General features: G+C 39.4%; 1 protein-coding gene across 1 annotated transcript in view; it reads left to right on the top strand.

Annotated features, from left to right (window-relative positions):
• KIAA0391 (KIAA0391 ortholog) overlaps positions 1 to 22046 on the top strand; it is a 47048-nt gene extending 25002 nt beyond the window's left edge. Inside the window, exons 5-7 of the mRNA XM_009868854.1 lie at positions 18562 to 18710; positions 20171 to 20366; positions 21915 to 22046. Of these exons, the coding sequence (XP_009867156.1) occupies positions 18562 to 18710; positions 20171 to 20366; positions 21915 to 22046 (477 nt within the window). The remainder of the gene's footprint in view (positions 1 to 18561; positions 18711 to 20170; positions 20367 to 21914) is intronic.
• The last annotated feature ends 652 nt before the right edge of the window (positions 22047 to 22698 follow it).

A 22698-nucleotide genomic window follows, 5' to 3' on the forward strand; every position in this document is an offset into this window, starting at 1 on the left:
CTATGACCCATCATTCTCTTGGGCCAGTAACCAAGTCAGTTTTGAAGCATAGTGTAATTTCTTTGAAATCTCTTCTCCTGTGCCTGTAAGTCTTTTATGATGATGAAACAAGGGGAAAGAAAGTATTGGAGCTTATCGTTTTGGGGAAAATAATAAGTAACACTTTCTCTCTCAAGTCCTGCTTACTAAAAGTTGTCTTGAGGTCATGAAACACACAAAGAAGTTAAAACCTATGCATACATATATAGTTGACAAATACATGTAAGTATATATATACATAGTAGATACTCAGGTTTTCATACAGTAATTTCTCCCAATCTTCAGGTCTGTCTTAACTGAGCAACATGCATGTGAGAGATCAACCACACAATTAGTGAAACAGTGATACTTGATACAAAATATGAGCTCTAGCATATGAGCTGTCCTGCAAAACAAGCAGTTATTAATAAATCTGACCCCCAAAAAAGTCATGCATGGAAAAGAATTTTTTTCTTCTTTGACTCATTTGGCAGCATCTGTGATTTGTTCAAGTGCTTTACTGTCTGTAAATGAAGCAAGAATTAAGTAGATCCATGAGTCATTCTTTGTTCAGAATCAATACATCCAACAGAGGTCTTATTTGTCATACTGTGACAGTTCATCAATTCTTCTTCCCACTGACTCTTGTCTTACCACTCAACAAAGCAGTTAGACATGTGTTTGTTCATTTGCTCTTAGCCTTTTCCATCTTTTTTTCTTTTCTGTCTTCTGATGGTAGTCCAAGTTTGCATTTCCACAATAATGAACCATTTGCCCTAGTGCTCAAGAATTGAGAGATTTCTGTCTTTGCATAAAGAATGTTTCATTCCTGAGACCTCTACTTTAATTTCCTTTAAGTATTGCACAAATGATAAAGATGAAGAGCTTTGGTGTTTTCACTGAAAATCGTTTTCAGCCTGTGTAACGTGATCTTAGAAAAGAAAGGAGCTCAAGTCCTGAGAGGTACCCTTTAAACTTCACCTATTTTTAGTGTTAGAGGTGTGTGGTGGGAACATTCAGCATTGTGTTCTTATTGGCTAATTTTCGGGGTTCCTTGAATATCTCAGCAAAAGGACCAAGTCAAGTTCTCCAAAGCCACATGTAAGAGATTGATACTGGTATGCTGAAGTCTTGCCCCTCCCTCCTGTATTGGGGCCATCCTAAAATAGAATAGATCAAGCCCAAGAGTTTCGGTCACCAGCCCCAGAAGAGCAAGGCTGTTAAGCTTCTCAGCAGAAGTGAAGGAGACTCGACTCCTTTGCCTGTGAAACCTAAGGAAAAGTCTGACCTGCAAATCTTCCTCCTCTCCTTGCAGTTCTTCTCAAACCTGACAGTTTCCATTTGTGGCTAAAACTGAACTAAAAGGACATTTGAAATATCCACCTTTGCACACCAGTAGACAGTAAGTGAAGATGTATTGGACATCAGTGGGTCAGAGGTTCTAGAAGGACTCCTGCAAGTGGGTGGCAGGTGTCCTTCCACTGAGGCACTGCATCTGTTCCCTACATGCCGTGAGCCACCGAGTTTGGCTCTTCCCGTGGGGGAACGCTCCAGCACTCTCTGCTCCTTCTGCAGCACAGGGAGGAGAGAGCAGGAGGTAGGTAGGACTTCTTAAGAAAGGAAATACAAAGTCAGACTGGCTACCTGTGAATACAGGGCAACTTTCTCAAAACCTCTAACTTCCCAATATTGTGAAATGGGGGAGAAGCTGGCAGGATTCTCTGACTGAATGCCTCAACAGTTGACTCTTAAGCCACTGTTTGTCCTTTCAGAGGTTTCCAGTCTGATTTTATATTTCCTAGTGAGAAGAGTAGATCTGCAGAAAACGGGCAGGTTAGAAAAATCTGACTATCAGGCATGTTGACAGCTTGTTCTTGTTTTCTTCTGAAGTCAAATACTCCCTCGTGTTGCTTCCCCTTGCTGTTTGAAATCTCTGTCGCTGGCTATAAAACTGAATAAAAATCATATGATTGAATTAACCATCTCTTTCGTTTTCTGTCTGGTATTTATAATTTCTACCTTTGTGTTTGGCAGTAACAGCAAATCAAAAGTACAGGAGCACCCAAGAACTCATTTTTTTATAAGGGGAATTGCATCATATCTTTCGTAATAAAAATTCTTCTAATTGCTAGAAATCTAAGCCTGAAATTCAGCAGAGCAGAATGCACGTGCCTCGATGATTCATGTCCTGGTGAACTTGGTAACTGTAGCAACAGGTTGTTTGTTGTGTCTTGTAGAGAAGTCCTGCTAAAATCCGGGTGATGAAGTCAAATCAAGGTATCTTCTGAACTGGATGACTTTCGATCTTGCTGTTTTCACTTCTCCCTTAGAAACCACAAGATGAGTTTTGGCTGGGTAGCCCAACTGATTTCACCTAATCATGCAGTTGTTATCAGTGTGGCAATAAGAGGTGTGCGCGGCCTCTGAATCGCAAACCAGATCTTCAGGGAAATGAACCGTTTCTCCAGAAGACATTCTTGTATGGAAAGTCACCATAATGGTGAGAGACTATAGTGCTGTTAAGATACAGGAAACAGGGCAGAAAATGTGAAGGTTATGTTACTACAAGCCTTCTGTGTAAGAATAAATATTTGATTTGAGCCTGAGAAATGGTGGGTTTCAGTGTGGCCTTAAAGGTAACGTAGATAAATCCTCAGAACGGGTTCCTGTGTGACCTACTGTAGGTGATCCTGCTCTGGCAGGGGCATTGGACCAGATGATCTTTCAAGGTCCCTTCCAACCCCAAACATTCTGTGATTCTGTGATTGCATTCATTCATGTACATCTGGATTTATTTATATATTCTGAAAAGCAACCAGCTTGTGTTTCACATACTTTTACATCCCATATGCTATTTTTTAGTAAAAGTAGGGCAGAAAACATGTTTGGAAGGTGTGTTATTTGGGGAGGAAAAAGTGCAATAAAACAAAAGCATAAACTCCATTTGGATTTATTTATGACTTTATGAAAGTCTAAATTTTTTAAACAGTAGGATTTTCCCAGTGATTTCAGTGTACTCACGTGCTGATTAATGATCCAACAATCCATTAAGTTGGATTTGTTGTGTTTTCTCTCCTTCTGGAGTAAGAGTGGGAGAGATTTTTTATATAGGTAATTAAATACATTTGAATTGAATTTACACAATTGTTATAACCTGCAGTAAAGCTTAAAACTAAAGTTAATTTTATTTTTTTTAATCTTAGACTCATAGAAAGTCAAGTACAGTTGTCCACAGCTTTTAATCATAATCTTTTCAAAGGCTGATTGTTTCATGTTGTCTGGAACATGGAAATAAAATCTCATGTTTGAATGTAGGAGAGCAGTTTCACCAGAATTAAAATTACAATTAAAACTAAAATTTAAATGTCATTGTCCATTGCAGGTGACCTTTTACATCAAACACCTATTATTAAAACCTCATATTTTCCCAGTATTGATTTGGTACATCAGATGCAGAGGTGACAGGCAAGAGACTATCCCTAATCTATCTTTTACTTATTTTATTAAAGGGTATGTTTGTGCAGATATTCCAAATGAGGCAGGGGGAAGGAGACAAGGCAAAAAAAGTAAAAATAAAATAGTCTCCAGACTAACTTAGAATTAGCCTTTATCTCTGGTGTGAATCTAAATTACATCCAATTTGATTAAACTAGTATGTTTCGATATGCTAATATACAAAGGAGAGCTCGTTCAAATACTGCCACTTCTCTGCTGTAAGTGGTGTCGATTTCAGGAAATTACAAGAAATTGTTTAATTCTCTTTGCTATTAAAAGTATAAGAGCTTTGTATTGTTTCAAGTCAGAAGTGGATTATGAGTGCAAGAACAAGTTCGGAGGGATGACTCCAGTTGTTACAGTCTCACAGATTTTGTTATTGATTTAGGAACTTCTGAAGAAGTTGCATCCTGACTAGCAAATTGAATTGCCATCGATGGAGTTTTCATTGGCAAATTTATTTAAATGCCTTCTCAACTTATTTTTGCTTTTGGTTTTCAAACCGTGCTGTAGCAATGAGTCCCACAATTATATAGGATATGATAATGCATGTGCTTTTGTTTGTTTTAAACCTGCTGCCTGTTGATTTTGTATGAAGGCCTCTGCTGCTTGTGCTGAGAAATGGTGAATAGTCTCCATTTGCACTTTGCAGCTAATTTGCCATTTTACAGACTTTTGCAAATAGCTAGCATATATTCTTTATATAAATTATCTGGAGTAAAGAAATGTATACAATTGTGCAAGATAGGTATTATGCAGATTTTGGTTTCTTTCTTATTTTTAACTATGTTCCTTTCTTGATAGGGTTTTTGTTCAACCTGGGTGTGTGTGATTACAATCACGGCAACTATTAAGCTAAAGAATAAGGCCCTGAAATTGGACTCGGGAGACCAGCATGTTATTCTGTAATGGCTGATCTCCTGTTTGACTGTGAGCAACTCAGTGTGAAGTATTCTGCTCTTGCAGGTTACCTGTAGTTACGATAACAAGCCAGAGTTTCCTGCGAATTTTTCACGATTTTACAGAATACGTTCTTATTTGTCATAGAATGAAAATTCCTAATCATCTTTTTTTTCCTTTATAAGCATAAGAGATGGGATGAATATAAGATTTTAAATAAAATTGAAAATTAATTGCAACTCGGAAGGATTTGGCAGTTTGTGTGTGCCACTGCAGCCTCCCATGGGTGATGTGGGGTTTGCCTCTGCTGTGGTTAGATTACAACATTGGAACAGAGGTAGCAGGAGCAGGGAACAGTGATTTGGCATCGTCTGTCTAACTCCCCACCAATGCAATCAAAAAAGGATTCAGAATAGCACAAAATGTGAAATACCTGGAAGCCTTGCAAACGTGTCTATTAATAGTTATAATCAGATCTGCTCTATCCCTATGAAATGTAATTAAGCTATTATCGTACATGCTGGGACTTGTAAATGATTTTGTTGCTTGGTATGATGTGAGGAACAGGAGTGATGCAGTAAGAATACCAATACTGAGAACATAATAAGACTACCATGGCTACCTTTGCTGATGAGGGTCTTGAAATTTTCGGGGAAAAAATCAGGCAGATCTCTAACACAAGCAGCGCTACATGGGTTCTTCCTCTGTCATACAGAATGAACTCTAGGTCGTATGGGGATTTTTGGGACTGCTCCTAGGAGAGAAGTCGTAGGAATGTGACCCACGCTGGAATAAACAGCAGAGGAGGTCCCGAGTTGCAGGATCTCTTGAAAACCCATACTTGCTGTGTCACCTCGCAGGTCATGTCAGTGTAGGAGGTCAATGGCTCCCTGCGGAGACTGATCTTGTGTATAAAGTCCTCCCTCTCTCTGTGAGTAAAGCAAGAGAACCTTCCTTGGTACTTGCAGAAACTCTCTGAACGCTTTTCCTTACTTGCTTCTTAACCTGATATCCTGCGTTGCTTATGTGATTTTACAACTTCTTAGAGCTTATGGCTTGTATTTTTCTAAATGATAGTGAACTAAAAAGTTAAAACTGTGTAAACGTATTTACTTGGTGCCATGGTATTAACTGTTATGTAATAAAAATCTTCACTCTCCATCCTCCAGGAAAGACACCTACCTCAAGATCTTTAAAATTAGTCGTTGAAAAACATTAGATGAAAAAAAATAATCTTGTAAAGCATCATTTGTGTTAGAGTTATCCTTTTTTATGTGAATCTCCATCAAATAGCCACTCATACACTCTATTTATTTCTGAAATATGGTCCCCAAGAATTACATTTTAAGTCACTTTGAATGCTTAATCTCTGGCATTGTACTTATTGCCCTTCCTCTTCTTGAGAAATTCTCTATTTCAAATCAACGACGTATTTCATACTAGTATCTGCTGGTTTTTCCTTTTCACCCAGAGATACTGGCTTGTGATGCTGCTTCTTCTTGATCTGTTGTTCACCAGTCAGTTTAATGTTTCAAATAGTTCTTTTCACGGTTCTAGCTGGAAACATGCATTGAAGTTAAAATGAATCAGTTGAGTCAGAAGCTAAAGAGGTTGTCAAAATTATGTAAACATACTCTGTTTTCCAACCAATTTTATCAAGTATTAACTGATACTTCTGTCTGATTTTTCTAAATTTCTACCTTTTCCAGCTGCTGTATTTTCCTATCCTTGCACAGTGTTTCTGTAGCAACTGTTAAAACTGCACCTGTCATTCTTTCAAACTGACGATACCACATCATGTAAATCAGGAAATACTAGTGATGCTCATCTCTGTGCCCCTCGTTGTCCAGCATTCATCCGTTTACTTGCTCACTTCTGTGACCGCCAAAAAGGAAGCAATGACTTGGCAGTAATATTTCTTCTGCCTCTAATATTTGAAATTTTTTGAATCTTGACCTTTTAGGGAGCCATGCTGAGATGGTTCTGAGAGCACACTGTATACGCTGTGTGCCGTGAGCTCTCCAACGGAAGTTAAAAGCCAGTTCAGTTCCACCGGTTCAGTGGAGTTGTTCCTGACTTACGTGGTATATACCACTGTGGGAAGGACAACCTTGCTGATGCGTTCTCTCCTTGTTTTTTTCCTAATTGTGTGATATTTGTGTAAACTAGGTAGTTCTTAAGCTCCACTCCAGAAAAAAAACAACTAGAACTATGATGCAGGTGCTTGTTAGAGCGGTGGTTTGTTGGAATTTCAGCTTCTACATTCAGTGCAAGTTTTAGGAAAGCACAGTGGAAGCTAGGTATTCCTTGAATACTACCTGTACTACTACCCGATTGATTGATTGATTGATTGATGGAATTGATAGGAAATGTCTTCCAGCTTAGCCCTAAGTTGCCACACACTGGAGTAAATAAAATGAAGTAGTAATAGGAGGATTGCAAGCAGGTAGTCATAGAGCAGAAACAGTCAGCCTGAATGATGTTGTTTTACCCTGATCCTTATTAGGAGTAGTTACCCTGGGCTTGTCTGATGTTAATGCCACTACACTGCTTTCAGAATCTGAAGTCATACACGTGATATTCCTGTAAAATATTGCACTGTACTGTTCAAATGAATTTATGTGTGATGGCCCTAAGTCTCTATACTTAAAGGAAGTGGCGTAAATAAAAGAATTGGAGACTTTTAACATTTTTACTTCTCATTGATATGTATCTCTCTTCATACTTTCATGCCTTGCAGAGTGAAAAGCTCTTAGCTTTCCATTGAATGGGCATCCCCCAATGGGCTTTCAGAAATATGAATGCTATAGGTTAGGGGTTTCTTTTTTCTCATCCCACTCACTCTCATTTCCACAAGCCCATTCACTCTGCTAGCTAGTAATGTAACAGAGAGTTTTAACCCTTCGCTATCTGATAAATTTGTTAAACAAAACACTTCAGAAACTATAGCTCTCCGTTGAACCTGAGCACTGCTGTTCAGTCCTGGCTGCTCCTGGAGTTATTAGGTAGGTATCTGCATCCATTCCATGGAAATGGACAAAGGAGAAGATGATGCAGCAAAATTCCTCAAATGTGCTGGCTGGTATAGTCAGACACAGATACCTGGAAACCATCATGATGAGTCTCCAAACCAAAATTTGCTTTAAAAAGACGGATCCTTTTATAAAACAGGGTGTGGGTGGTTCTTCTTTGTCTCGTGTTGTCCGAACTGTTCTGGTGGTCTTACTTTCGTAGTGTATTTCTCTTGACTACAGGGACAAAAGATAACTAAGTAGGGACAGATTTTCATATAACCAGTTGTTCCCAGGAGGTGGAGCTTTTAGACAAATGCCAAATATCATCCGTAATTAATTTGTAAGAGTTGACAATACTGTCTGTTTGTTAAATTGCTGTATGTTATCTCCTGAGTTAATGAAAAATGCTTTAGATAAAACAGTGGCCTGCCCAGTGTCCAGCTATTGAGTGTTGCAGACTGTTATCAATGAACTTACATTAAAAGCGCTGAAGTAAATTAGACCTTGTGGATCGTAGCTATTGGAGGAGGCTTTCAGATCTTTGCTGCCTAGGATCTTCAGCCATAGATCTTGTCTGCAGTGTTACTCGTAGTAAGATGGCATGAGTCTGCAGTGGCGTTCAATCAAATTAATGACTGTGTTAAGAAAAATAATGTTGACCCATAGTTTGCATTCACTTGTGATACACTGTGCATCAGATTTTTGCTCATTTTGCAAGAATAGTATGTTACTTACCAGGGTGTACAACCTCGATCCAAATGAGCCAGTTGCCTCATGCAAGGTGTCCTGGTCTATATGAAAATTCCCTACGCTTTCTCCAGCCAGTAAATACCAGTCATACTCTTACAGGGATACTGTATTAAATAGGTTCCTTCCTTGGTCTCTCTTCGCTGAAAGCCTTGATGCACAGTCTACCTGGGGTAGGTGGGCCTCATTCTGACCACACAGCTCTTCCTCCACCTCAGATCTTTGTGCTTTAGTTTGCTGCTGATGATTTTTCTTCTGTTGAAGAAGAACATTTTCATCTTATCCAAATTTTTCATCCTTCTGACCTTCAAAGAGAAACCACCACTTGAGTAGTGTTTGTTAATGTATTTATTTGTGCTGAGAACTGAAAAACTGTTCTTACTGGAGCGATTGTTTTTGAAGGTAAGCTCCTTATCTCTGAATAGTAATCTGTAGCAGGCAACTGGAAAATAGTACTAATGAGAAACGTAAGAAAAGTGCTGTGAAAATTACATTATAAATGTTTGCTGCATGTTGCAGTCGTTTTATCAACTGCAAGCAATCGATTTCCTTAGTTATCCTGTCATTCAGCCTGGATGATAAGCCTCTTGACCTGTGAGCTTAGAAATGGTCATTATTTTAGAGTTTCTGTGGAGCTAGCAAGTTTATTTAAATAGAGGAGTTCGCTGCAGAAGCGTAAGTTTACCGTGCCTTGAACAGCATCGTGCCTGTGATCTCCCCAGCTGCTGCAGCACCTTTCCTCAAAGAAGAAAAGTCCCATCTGGGACTTTTTCAACCACAGATCGGAGAGAAAAGAAAACACTTAACTTCAGAAAACGTCAGTGATGCTGTGCAGACATCTACATAGGACAGTGGCGAGAACTAAAGTATTTGTATCTCTTAAACTGTCAGTTTCAGTCTTACAAAGCTGACTTCAGTCCTGCGGCAAGTTATTTTCTATCTGTGGAAAGCATCAGTCAAGCCTGTGCTTTCGTTTTCGTAAAGCCCCATCACCGCTGCCACTGCCACCACCTGGGGATCCTGCTCACATTTTGGATTTTCAGTACTTAAACGTAACTTCTGACCCACACTGTGAAAATACAAGGCTGGCACAGCTGCAACTACTTCACAAATGTTCCTTTCCAGTAGCTAGCTTTTTCCATTCTTTCTAAAATGAGAAATGATAAGAGCAACTCCCTTATGACCTGAAGTCATTGTATACAGCTGCTACAGTAATACTAGAAACGCAATAGTACTAGCGTGATGGCCTAGAGTGGATTTCCAGTGAAAGATGGCAGAGCCCTGAAGCTGTGACTTCAGCTGAGACAATTATTCCATTTACAGTCAGTGGCTCTGGTAGGTAAAGTTTCACTTTTGAAGCCTATACAAAAATAAGTAAAGCCTCATACCTTTTTGTTTTTATGTAACTTGCTTCCTCACAAAAATAAAGATGATGGAAATGTAGTACTTGGTATAGTGAAGCCACGTGTAGTGATCAGTAAGAAAATACTACTGAAGAAACAACAGTGCAGGCAGAGAGAAATCAAGGATAAGAACAAAGGAGAGTATTGATATGTGGAAAAGCATAGGTAACCCTTCATGTCCTTTCAGCTTTTGCACACTTATTTTCCTACTCTTGAATAATCACGGGTAGACGCTATCACCTGGCTCATGTCCTTGATGTGGAGGATTCATATTGGTAATTCTTTTTGATACTTTGCAAATCTCCAGGTTTTGGTACAGAACAGTAAGCTCGGGAGAGATCTGAATAAAAAAAAATCAATGTAAAATACCCCACGTGTATTGTCAACATCTTGGTATTTATTCTTTGTTGCAAGAAAGGTGAGTGAGGAGAGACAAAAGTATACAATGGTAACAGCTATGTAAATATATGAAATAATATGTCAGAGATCAGAAAAAGAGAACTCTTTTTGATGCTTTGCAAATCTCCAGGGTTTGATACAGAACAGTAGGCTTGGGGGAGATCTGAATAAAAAAATATCCATGTAAAATACCCCACGTGTATTGTCAAGATCTTGGTATTTATTCTTTGTTGCAGGAAAGATGAGTGAGGAGAGACAAAAGGATACATTGATATCAGCTATGTAGAAATAATATGTCAGAGATCAGAAAAAGAGAAATATTTTTTCCCTTTTAAGTGACTCAAGAAAGGAAGACATTCAGAAAATTCAAATTTGTGAAAGGAAGCATTTTACTGCCCGTCCGTAATCAAAATACAAGACTTAGAGCTGCTAGGACTGGACTGCAGTGAACTGTGAACTGAACATTTCCCAATTCCTACCTTATCAAAATGCTACTTTGGATTTCAGATTCACCTTCCCTCTCCCATATTTATGCCTACTTCACAATTTTTGAGGCAGCATCAAAGAGTTTGTTTGCATGTTTAAACCAACATTACCTTTTTTGTAGGTGATTGGGAAGGAAAATGGTATTGTAACAGACTAACAAAAACTTTTGGATGGAGAAACTTTACTGGCATTGCAGTGACTCACAAAATTGAACTTCCAAAAATGCCATTATGCAACAGAAGACTGTTTGTCCATGTATTTCTTGAATTGTTGAAAGAGTCAGAAAAAAATTGCCTTTTTTTCTCTTTTGCAGTTCATACTATAAAATTCAGCAATTCACCAACTATCCATCTTTTCCTTAGCCATCATTTTTGGAGTTCTTTACATTGTTCATTTAGTAATACGCTACGCTAACTGTTCTTACTACCCATTTTTGTTTCTTTTATTTATGGTTGACCTTTATTCTTCTAAAGATCATGATACTGAAAATACTACCATTCAAAAAGAGTAACGTTTAAAAAGTGTGATCAAGAATGGTCACACTGAAAGGTTCATCAGGTGCAAGATCTGACCAAGTAGCTGAGATCTTTCAGAAGTGACAATCCATTCTGAAAAGCCAGAGTCCAGAAAGCTCATTCTACACCTGATGATACCACTCCTGCCTCCCCATCCTTCATGTGATACACACAATTTAAATTCTGTGTTTAAGCTGTGCATATGTGTCTTTGGTCTCTGCTTTGATTTTGTAAATTCTCCTAGGAAATGCCACTTCACTATCCATCACATCACTACTTGTCATGCCTTTTGGGAATAAGACAGAGCAGGATATCACCGTAATTAGATTATATATTAGAAAACATCAATTTCAAAACTTTTGTCTTACCTGCCTCTCTGCTGGGAAGGGTGGGGACTATCCCTATCTGCACAAGAGAAACTCATAACAGTCTTTCAAAACCTAAAGTTTGTATTGTGCTGCTCTCTGAGCTGATCAGTAGAATAAAAAAGGGTGGATCTTCAAGCTTGTTTGAAATTGAAAATTTTATCTACATTTTATAGAGGGAAATATAATATCAGAGCCTGTTTACAAATGTACTACTTCTACGTTCAGAACTGTTTGAGAGATTATCTTAAGCGCGTTGCACATTCCGTTGAAATCAAGTAGAGTTGTAATTAATGTTATCTCCGATACTGGCATAATGGCTGGGGTGCCATGAATACAGGAAAATATAAATTATGCTATTGCTTCTGTACCTGACCTGAATCTGTATACAGTTACTCTGCTTTACTCTCCCCAGTACCCCAGATTCGAGAGGGCTCATTAGCTTGGGCGAAGCCCATGGACTATCCTTGTAGTTGATTTTGACCTCCAAGTACTATGTCTGCATTCACCCGGTGCTGCGCTTGAGCCACATCCTCCTGTCCGTGGGACATGGGACCATGCAGGGGCACCGGGTGCCTTAGCACATTCGGTTGGGACCTGTTTGCAGAAGCACCTCTGAGTACAAACTTCCCCTGCAAGCGGCACAGCTCTATTTAGGTGTCAGCTCATCTAAGCAAACAGGCTACCATACCATGCCCAATCTATAGTAAATCAACTCGGGTATCTCTGCTTCTGTGGTTTAGTTTTCCTGCTCGATCAATAATCCGCCTCTGATTAATAGAGTTGACTGTGAAGAGCAAAAGCTGGCATCTGAAAATGAACTGCAAATTTTAATGGATTGTGATAGGTAGTTAAGACATATCTCTAGTGAATGTGACAAGAGAGGATAAGTCAATTCTAGGTGTGGAGTCACTGGAGACAGGTTAAAACATGTTAAACATTGTGCGATTGCTGTCATTGATGTGTGAAGTGCTGTCGCTGGTACAGTTCTGCGTGAGGTGAGTGTTGCATCACTATAAATAGTCCTGCTGTAACATGGGGCACAAACATTTCCAGCAATATTGTTTCTGTGGTATTGCAGAGATCTCCGGTGTCATAAAGGGTAGTTCCCAAGAGTTACCTGTTGGCTGTCTCAAGAGCATAAAGTAAACCAGGTGGATTAGCTTAGTCCCTGTTACTTACTCATCTATTACTGCTTTCCATTCTGAGCAGCCACCTCCGTGCTGGCCAGGGGCAGATAATCCGTAGGGGATCAAGAAATGTGTATGCTGCCCCTGTGTTTGAGTAAAGAGGGCTTTGAGACTAGTTTTATGCCGTGTCATTGGTAATAATGCAGAGAACAGGAGAAGCAGCTTCCATTGTGTTTGGTGCTGTGATAAGGGTGTTGAATGTGCTTTGGTGAAATTACCAGGCTCACTGAGAAAGTCCAGCCAGCAGCACCTGTGCCTTCCCCGGGTAACCGGCCGTACCATGGCAAAAAATTCCCGCTTCCCATCATATCTCTCTCCTGTGTGTGGTACTAAAGCACCCAGGGTTTTTTGAGCCTCTTTGTCTACGAGATGTAAAAAGGGAACTAAAAATGATGAGACTAAGTCAGATAAATGTAGTAGTGGTGGTGACTGATTCCTTGCTAACCTTTGGAGAAAATGCTTATGCCCAGCCCTGCCTGACAGCATCCTGATGGCTGGTCTGTAACTCTGGTCAGCTGTGGGGTTTCTTCTGCAGTTTCACAGCCATGGTCTTGAGTGGGAAGTAACACTAACAACAGGTAAAAATAACAATACTTGAGCAGTTCATTGCTGCTATTAGAAGATTATCTGATGGTAAGTGTGCCTTGCTTTTAAATGGCACTCAAGCCAAATGTTTAGAGAACGGTGAACCTGATTTATTAATAACAAATCTGATGTAAACTTTTTTGAGGTGATTACTTCTTCACGCTATAGCTGTATACAGGTGAGCCACTTTTTGCTGAATCATGGAACAGTGTGTCTCCCAGCAGCAGTGTTCAGAGGTTTCCCATCTGACGTGTGGGAAATCACCGGTGGTGTCCAAGAAGAAAGGTTGTCCTACAGCAAGCTAACCTTTGAAACTGGAACACGTGGCAGAGCATGATGTAGTAGTGATCAGAAGGCGTGACTGGCAGTGAAACCTTAAGAAACCTGTGTCCTGCTCTGCTCATAGTTCCTTCTACGAGGCAAAGTAATGAATCTGTTTTCCTTGTGCACCATTATGCACTTGTGTAAAATGGAGATGTAATTATTCATTTTCTTCATAAGGCTGTTGTGAAGTTTAAAGAAAGAGGATCAATCTTGCAAGGTGCCAGAAATTCACTGCTCTCCCAGCCTCACTCCTATGTTTGATCCCCATTAAATTATGCAGAATTGTGGGTGTGAATCACTGCAAAACTATTTCCAGGAATTTGTACAGAAAAGTTCTGTTCTTGTGAGAAATTTTTAATATTTATTCTTACCTGAAGAGTGATTTTTTTTAAGGTATAACTTGATGATTTTTAAAATGTAAACTACCCACTACAGCATTTTTGGTTGCTTTATGTCATATTTGCAAAGTTTTGGCTTTTTACATGACATGAGCAATTCAACAGCAGCATGATCCTTTGAAGTATGTGTTCTCTGTCCTAATTCTCTGCTTCCCCACCTCTTTTCACTCTGGCTCCTCTGATCCACAAGTTCCTGCCCTGGTATGTGAGCGCAATTGCGATTGTGCCATGATCTGGTTGACAACATGGGCCAAATAGATTGTATCAGCACAACAGGAAGAACAAAAATGTGCATTGGCATAAGAGGGAAGGAGCTTGGTGGTGGAGGGGAAATTCCATAAAATGGCATTGCTGCGATAACAAAAAAGAATTCATTTACACGTAGGGAATCCTATCTCTGTGACTGTCCTAAGGAAAGATGAATTTATACGCTCAACCAAAGTATTGTACAAGTGTGCTGGTTTCGCTAATTCACAGATTAGAGTGCAGAGATCACAATTTGAACATGCACACTGGATACATCTATCTATGTCATTATGGATTATTTTTAATAATTAAAAACAAAACATAGAAAAAATTATTAGCAGTGTGCTTATAGGAACCACACCGGGAGATAGTTTGTACATTTGTGAACAGCTGGGCCTTGACTCTTCCATTGATCTGCATGTGGTTTCATTCTTCTTTGTGGCTGCGCCCTGGCTCCATAAGTGCTGGCATTGTAAGGAAAAGGTTAAGGCTTAGGGGAAGCTTGAGAAAGATCCAATTACAAAAAGACTGAGACAGCACAGGAATAATGTAAATGTAACTGATAGATGATGAAAAGGATTGCAAGCAGAATGTATTCAGCAGGTGCTAATGAACTTGGATTTCTTGGAGAAGGAACTAGTGAGGTTCACAAACAGTTGATTAAAATGTCTGTTCAGCAAGGGGCATGGATCCCTGTGTGCCCTGCCAGAGGAAAAGAAAACAAAACTGAATGCAATGGTAGTTATCTATATAATTCAGCAGAACTTCTCGTGCCTTGTTTTGTGGCCAGGGATTTGTGCCGAACAGCAGCGACTCACAGCTTCTTACTGCTCTCCCTCAGCCACATCTCGCTGCATGAATTCAAGCAGCCAGTCTTATCTTCTGTGCAGAATGGTATCTTGTAGCTCCTGTTTGCAGAGAAAACGTGTTCTTATATGCTCTGCTGTTCAAGTTTGAAAGATACTCATTTTCACAAAGCATCAGTCTCACTAATTTTGTAATTCTCAAGAAAATAAATAGCATAGGTAATCTGTGTGTTATATACATTTAAATATTTTGTACAGGTTACCCTTTGAATAGATGATCCAACTGAGCATCTGATGTTGGCTGCCTAAATAATGTGGGAACATTCAAAGGGTGCATCTGCGGAGAGTTTATTGCATATAGTATATTTCCATTGTGTAGTGGCAGATAATAATTTTGAGATAACTTTTTGGAAATACTAGATTAATAAAATACTTGTGTCCTTAAGTGCTATTTTTTGTTAACAGTATTATGTTCAGTTTCCTTTGTGACTAAAACAAGCGTTACTCTTGTGTCTCATGTCTTCCTTTCTTGAGAAGCAGGCAGGCGTGGGAGTAGACACATTTAGGAAACCCCCCCATGTAAGTTCTGTGACTCCCAGTAGACGACCCCTGTTAAGTGCCCAAGCCAGAAATGAGATGAAATGCTCTTTAGTAAAGTTTAATCAGGCAAGGGAGTGTGCGGAAAAAAATTATTTTTATCTTGTGAAAAAAAAAATAATTTCCATCTTCAGTGTTCTAGTTGAGTAAGTAAACGTTAATCTCCGTGGTAAGTAGAGGAGGGACAGCTTGCTGTTCAGCGAGCAGGAGTTTCAAAATTTATTCCCATTAATTGTATTATGTTTTAAGCCTGTTTGGAGTTTTTCCATTGCAAAACTGCAGCTAATTTATACCAACCTCTTTTTTTTTTTTTCCAAAAGCACTTCATGCTAGAGAACCTCATATGCTAATAATATGTAGGAGAAGAAGGTCCAGCTAACACACACAAAGTGCCACTAGTTATAAGCTTCAGGAAGAGAGACTTAAGGAAGCTTGATCCAAGTCAGTCATGTTTTAACTTGGGAAGAGCCCATATCGACCAATCTGTATCAGGAAATCCAGCTGCCTCTGTGTTGAACCATAACTGTAATTAAAAGGTGTTTCCCTTTTTTATTGGGATTAAACTCCAGCAGTCCAAATACAGGAAATACTTTATTGACTTGCAGTACCGCTAGTACAGCTACGTTCCTGAGACTCTTTTGGACTCAGTCTGCCTGTTGTACCATCAGAGTGCTCTTGCTGTCAAGATTTTTATTTTAGACTTTGTGGTATCAGTTTCTGAAGTGTTCTTTGAAAAATGTTTTAATTATTTTTTTTCACATGACTTCACTTAACCTTCCCTTAACGTAGCAAAACATTAGGCAAGAAGAGAAGGTATTGTTATTTGGAATTTGTAAGGGTTGGCTTAAGTTACTCATGGTTGATATTTCTGCACTGTTGACTTCTGTACGTGAAAATGTGTGTAGAAGCTGTAGATACATTCCTAAGTTTTATTAAGTTCAGTGAACTCAGATTAACAAAGTTAATTCTGCTTTGCTATTTGTATGCAGCTATTTGCAGGACTGGGCCAATTTCATGAGAACTGGAAAATAAAAGTGACTGTAAACAAATAAAATTTGTTTACCATTTTTCACCACTCAGATGAGACATTCCAAAAAGAAATGTCAATATTGAAAAGCGGAATTTCAGTTTTTCAATTTTTAATAACATAATTTAGTAATTAAATAAATTATGTGGCATAGATGAGAAGATATGTTTTTAGATAATGTAGTTACTTTGAAAGCCTTCCAGTAATGTAAAAATGGTGGCTTTTGTTTCCATCTTTCAATTCTTTGTTCCAGTAAGAATTCTGAAACTTATCTCCAAAGATTCAGGGCATGCATAGGACAGAATGCCACTTCTATTTTTACCTGCCATTTTATAGGCAGAAATTACAGCACTTGGCCTTTTCGTGTTCACACTATGTCCTGTTTGTTTTAACCAGGGAAAAGTAGATTTTGTGTGTGCGTAGCCAATGTCCAGCATGATCTCCCGGGAGCAGGCAGTGTCTCGTTAGGCTCTTGCACTTTGCATTAGCACCGAGACCCTGTGTCTCCAGGAAAACAGCCATCGGTCCCTCGGAGTCAGTTCTGGTAACGGCAGCTTGTAGGTCAACAAACGTAGGAAAAAACGTAGAAAATCTCCTGGTCTCCTCTCTGAGATCCTCAGAGCCAGCGGGACGGCATGCTTGCTTCGATCCACCTGCAGGTCCTTTGCTGAGAGGGGCAGCCCCACGCTTCCTGCCCTCACCACCTCCAGCGCTGTGTTCCCATCAGCACCTCAGATCTGTCCCTTGTCTGGCTGCAAGCTCAACCCTGCAAAAAAAAATTCCTTTGTTGGATCAGTGGGCTCGTGGGTAGTTGTGACGTTATGAGATCTGACGCAACAGCAGTAGTGGGAATGTGCAGCTCGAGAGAGCGTTGAGTGGGACTCCCCCTTTCAACTGCTCCTCGCGGGAAGATCAAACTAAATGCACTGTAAAATCGTACCCAAGAGTTAGAAGAACAATCCTTTCTAGCACCCGAAACAAAAGATAATGATATCAAATAAAAAGTATCACAAACAGGAGGAAAGGAGGGGAAAGAGCAAGAGGAGAAAGGCGATTGGGAGTCTTGCAGGGAGACAAGATAATAGGGAAGATGGAAGTGGCTAAAAAAAGAGGAAGATGGATTAGAGAAAATCAGGAGATTGTATACTGACAAATAGCGGCAGCAAATGCAGGCACCTTTCCCTGGTGGTTCAACATAATATCCTCAGCCTTCAAACATGATGCTTCAGTCTCAAGAAACAGTTCTGCTCTCTTTCTGGGCAGAACTGAAGTGCCATTGCTTTGTGAGCAGCAATAACAGGGATGCTGAAAGCCAGAACCTCTGCTCTCCATGAGCTCTGTCTGGGTGAAGCAGGGAGGGGAAACCACAGGCAGAAGTGCCTGGCCTGAGAAGCATTTATTGCCGCACAGGCACAGCCCTGAGAGGCGGGTGAAAAGTCCCTCTGAAGAGAAGCTGGCGCAGCAGTGAATTTGTCACCCCAGGATGCTGGTTCATAAGTGGGAGGCTAGTCTGGATGTGGCTTTCATAAACCCTTAATCCTGAGGTCACATTTCCTTTTACTGCTGCTCGCTTCCTCCCCACAGAGCAGCCCAAATCACATGTAGTTCTCCAATTTCGACATTAGGTGGGGCTGAAAAAGCAGTATGGTCCTCTAACACCAACGAAGGATTTGGTGCTAAATAATTTCCAAAACTAGGTATTACTGAAATCCCAATGTGATTCATTTCCCTCAGCTGACTCTGAATTTCTGAAATCTCCGTACAGCTCTTCCTGAGTTCATTCATGTCATCCAAGCTGCAAGAGCTGGGAAAGGTTTATATTAGCAATCAATTTTCTGTGTGGTTGAAAGCAGCTTCCTACGATGGTTTGGTGGCGTGTTTGTTTTTTTTTCCTTTGTCATTAGGAAGTTAAGTTATTTGTCTACTTAATCCATATTGCAGTTAAGATCTGTGGGAAATGAGGGTTGAGACACAGATGTGAAAGTGTTTCCTGTCAATTCGTTTTTACAGCTAAGAAAACCTTTGGTTTTGCTTTGTTTTCTGCAGCTATTTGATGCTGTCAATTGCCTGGCAAAAAAGAACGCTCGGTTGCTTGTGCTGGGCCGCAAACACATGCTGATTAACTCTTCAAATTGGAAAAGAGAGATTATGAAGGAGATGCAGAATAAGGCAGAGTTCTTCTTTGCTGAAAATATGTAAGTTGAAATGGCTAAATGTAATGGAGATCAAGACCTGATATATGTACATTTTGCTGCTGTGTTTAGTGCCATTGGTAGTATGTCTAGCTCTGTGTTGCTTCAACAGACAATACATATTAAAAGTTGTGTTATGAAGAATTTTGTCACTTAGAATCACATTGACATCCCTATGGTTTATTAGGATTTATAACTGGTAAAACCATTGCCAATACCACAGTGGGCTGAATTTACAGAATACTGATAGTGTCAGTGTACAGTCGTGGTCTACTGTGTTAACCCAGCAAAAGGAGGAGGTGAAGTTCATGCCTGGCCAGTGTTGCTTCGTAGCCCAGTAATGTGGAGGTTCTGAAGCACTGATTTCCTTGCTGCTCCCAAAGAAGACTATTTCTGTGAGTGGAAATAGACCCTCTGCCTCTCTAATTTAAGAAGCATGACCCCCTTTCTCTTTTCCTGTCAAGCCTGTCCTTGTATCTAAACTAGGTACTTGCCTCTGCCTCAGCATCCCCTCTCCTCACCCTGCTTTCCTCATATAATGAGTCTGAGTTTTTCCTCAGTTCCAGCTCTATCTGGTCTCCATCTGAGTTGGATACTGTTGATCCTTCACCTACCTCTGTCATTTCTTCTGTGATCCTAGTTCCCAGAACTTCTGGCCAAGTTGCTTGTCCCAACAGCCAGACCCAAGTCTCTTCTGTCTGCCTCCTTGATTCAGATCTGTTTTCTTCCCCCTCCGGTTCTGGCTCTTGTTATCTTCGCTGTCAAAGCACATTGCTTGCTTTCCTGCTATCTGAGCACCACCAAAGGGGACACTTTTACCCCAGGATGGAGACACTCACTAACCTTGTGTCTTGTCACTATTATAGTAATCTACAGTAATCAAAAATTATTTCAACCAAAGTTCTGCTCAGATTCTCCAGATGCAGGGTAACTCATGCCCACTATAAATGTCTTTTTAGAGGATTTTCCCTAAAATTGTTTCAATTAAATAGCAGCTAATGTTGAACATATTTTTCAAACAATCACAGCACTTTTGGGAAGTGTATTTACCCACGTAAAGACAAAGACTCACAAATTTTTGCTGTTACCTACATTACACTTATTACCATTTATAATCATTGTTTGTATTCCAGCAAAGCTTTGGGGGAATGCTTAAGGGTTTTAGCAATTCTATTCTGTGTAGCACTGTATTGTTAACTTTTGTGGCAAAAGGTTATATCATTGTGTTGTTGGATTGTGGTAACAAGGAAGAGCGCTCTGGGTAGCATGCAGTTAATTTTTAGTGCACTCTTAACTTTTGGTGCTCTGTGGTAAGCCATTCGTTATTTTACCAGAGAACTGGAGTAGCTATGGGAATTTTCAGTGTTGCTCATGAATAAATCCCAGATCAGCATTTGATTCATTTCCTGCAACCACTTACTGCCTTGTGAATGACGTCTGTCTTTTCCATTTGTTTTGTTAAGCTCTGAAGATGATGCGTTCTTGCTATACGCCACTCTTCAATCAGGCAAGCATTGCAAGTTTGTTACTAGAGACTTCCTCCGAGATCACAAGGCTTGTCTTTCTGACAGCGTGACGCGTCATCTGTTCCGTAAGTGGCAGCGTGGACATCAGATAGTGTTTTCCACCTCTTCAAAAGGAGAGCCTATACATTTTTTGGTAAGTTTTCTGCTGCAGCTGGGAAGTACACAGAGCATATTCATTAAAGATACACAATTTCAAACTCTGGAAGGAGAAAGATTCTTACTGGCGTCTAAGAAATGGATTTGTACCAATGGGCCATGTTTCCTGAAAATTCTCAAAGCATGCTACAAACATGAAAACCATCAAAAACTATCAAAAAACTATCAAAACTAACAAGAAATGCTGCCTAATTGTATGATAGAATTTCTTTCGTCTTTATTTTAAAGAAGCAGGAGAACACAAATGTTTCAGTATTCACTATACTATTAGCCTAACATATGTATAGAATTTTGTGAAGGAGAGCCCAGAACAGTCAGATTTATAGCCAATATTCAGCTGAAGAAATTACAGTTTTCCAAGCACAGTATCATCCTATAGCAGAGTGCTGCTGTCATTGTCTAGGAGACAGGTGTCCTTGTGAGCCATGAACAGTACATTAACAGCAATGCAGCTGTTTTAAGATTTTTCTAGGCAAAAATTCATTATGTGACATTACATGTCATGCAGTTTTTTATTACCTGGTGTGTCTGCATTGTTATTGCCTACTTAAAGGAATACTGCACCTATGCAGATTCATTTTTTTGCTCTGGTTAAAATTGTAAAACAATATTCGTCATTACAAGCAGACCACAGAGATACACAAGCTTATAAGAATGACAGCCTTTCATTCAGCGTTGCCATATACACGTTTATTTTTATGAAACTAAATAATGAACGTAGGATTACCTGATTAACACAGCTTTAGCTACACCTTCTTTCTGTCTTTTGTATTAAAGGGCTACTAATTTTCATATCTTAATTCCTATACCAGTGATTTGTATGATTGACATGCCCAGGCATGGCTGTCATCTCGGTTATTCTGGAAGCTGTCACAGGAAAGCAAACCTCCAAGACTATCCATACAGAGTGAAAGTATGTTCTGAAAGCTAATGGCCAACCAGTAATGTTTCTTCTGTGTTATTTATGTTGAGTTAGTACACGCATAACATATCAGACCAGAAAAATAGTTATTATATTGGTTCAACTAGACACTCTTCAAAGTGTTAGTAATAAACCTTTCTCTTACATCCTCCTCAGCACAGAGGAAGTCAGTTTTGTAAAGAGGTATGCTGGAAGAACAAACACGAGATGTCATTAAATCCTACCAGTTCAAGCCTATAAACTCCACATTCTGAGTTAATTTCCATATTATTTCATTTAACTGAACGAAAAACCAATCATTTTGCTATTTCTAGAAATTGAGTGTGTTATGTTCAAATCATTGTTATCTGGTGGAGAATGAAGACAGAATTTTAACCGTTTGTAATGACTCCTAGACCACAAAATACTAAGTTTTGGGTTTTCCTTCAGTACTAAAATTTACAGTGTGTTTGGTGTAAAGAAATAAATGAGAGTTGTTAAAGACATTAATCTATGGAGATGTCGAATTTAAGTGTTGGAAACTATGACTACTTATAACTGGCATTTTAGTAATATATTGTGTAAAGTCTAAAAAAAATATTTTTATCTGTCTTTATCCAACAGCCTGCTTTCCGTTATGACGTTGTGGTACAGACTACAGGTGATACATGGCATATCCCCTACAAAGACACTTTTGAGGAAAAACACGCATATCAAATACCAAGAAAATGGCTCTGCATTCAACAGAAATGGTGAAGAATATAATTGCACAGGCTGAAGCTGGGAGGGTTTTTTGGTGGTTTTTTTTTAAATCATTGTTGCTGACTAGGAGAATTCAGCAGTACAATTATGGAATTAATCTGTGAGGCCTACAACTAAAGAAAACGCATTTTGTCAAAATCATTCCTGCAGTAAATCTGTTAACATCAATGGTTGTCCAGCAGGGATGAATTAGATCCATTATTTCCATCTTTACAGGGGATTTCTGTAACCTCTCAGTGCAATTTGAATTAAAACTTGGTTTATCCTCTTGGAATTTCAGGTTGTGACGTTTTCAATCTTTTTTTTCCTGAAGATTTTCAGCTACACTGAAATTCATAAACTCTGTACTTCAAAGAAATTACGCAGCACTCGCAGAATACCTTCAGTACTGCTGACCTCGCGGTATTGTTGCACAACGTCTACCACCAATAAACGGAGCTAGCAGGGCTAAGTGGTATGTTTACTGTTTGCCAGATAGCCCTAATATTTCCTCACACTAATTAGAATTCATTTGATCACATAGAATACAAGAGATTTGTTATAGCGATATATATTAAGATTTTGTTTGGAAGAGTAAGGAAGCAACCAGTGGGATATTGTGTGGCTCTTTCACACCATTAAATTTGCTGCTTCTGACAGGATTTCA

This window comes from Apaloderma vittatum, unplaced genomic scaffold, assembly GCF_000703405.1.
Source record: "Apaloderma vittatum isolate BGI_N311 unplaced genomic scaffold, ASM70340v1 scaffold2610, whole genome shotgun sequence".
Taxonomy (NCBI): Eukaryota; Metazoa; Chordata; class Aves; order Trogoniformes; family Trogonidae; genus Apaloderma; species Apaloderma vittatum.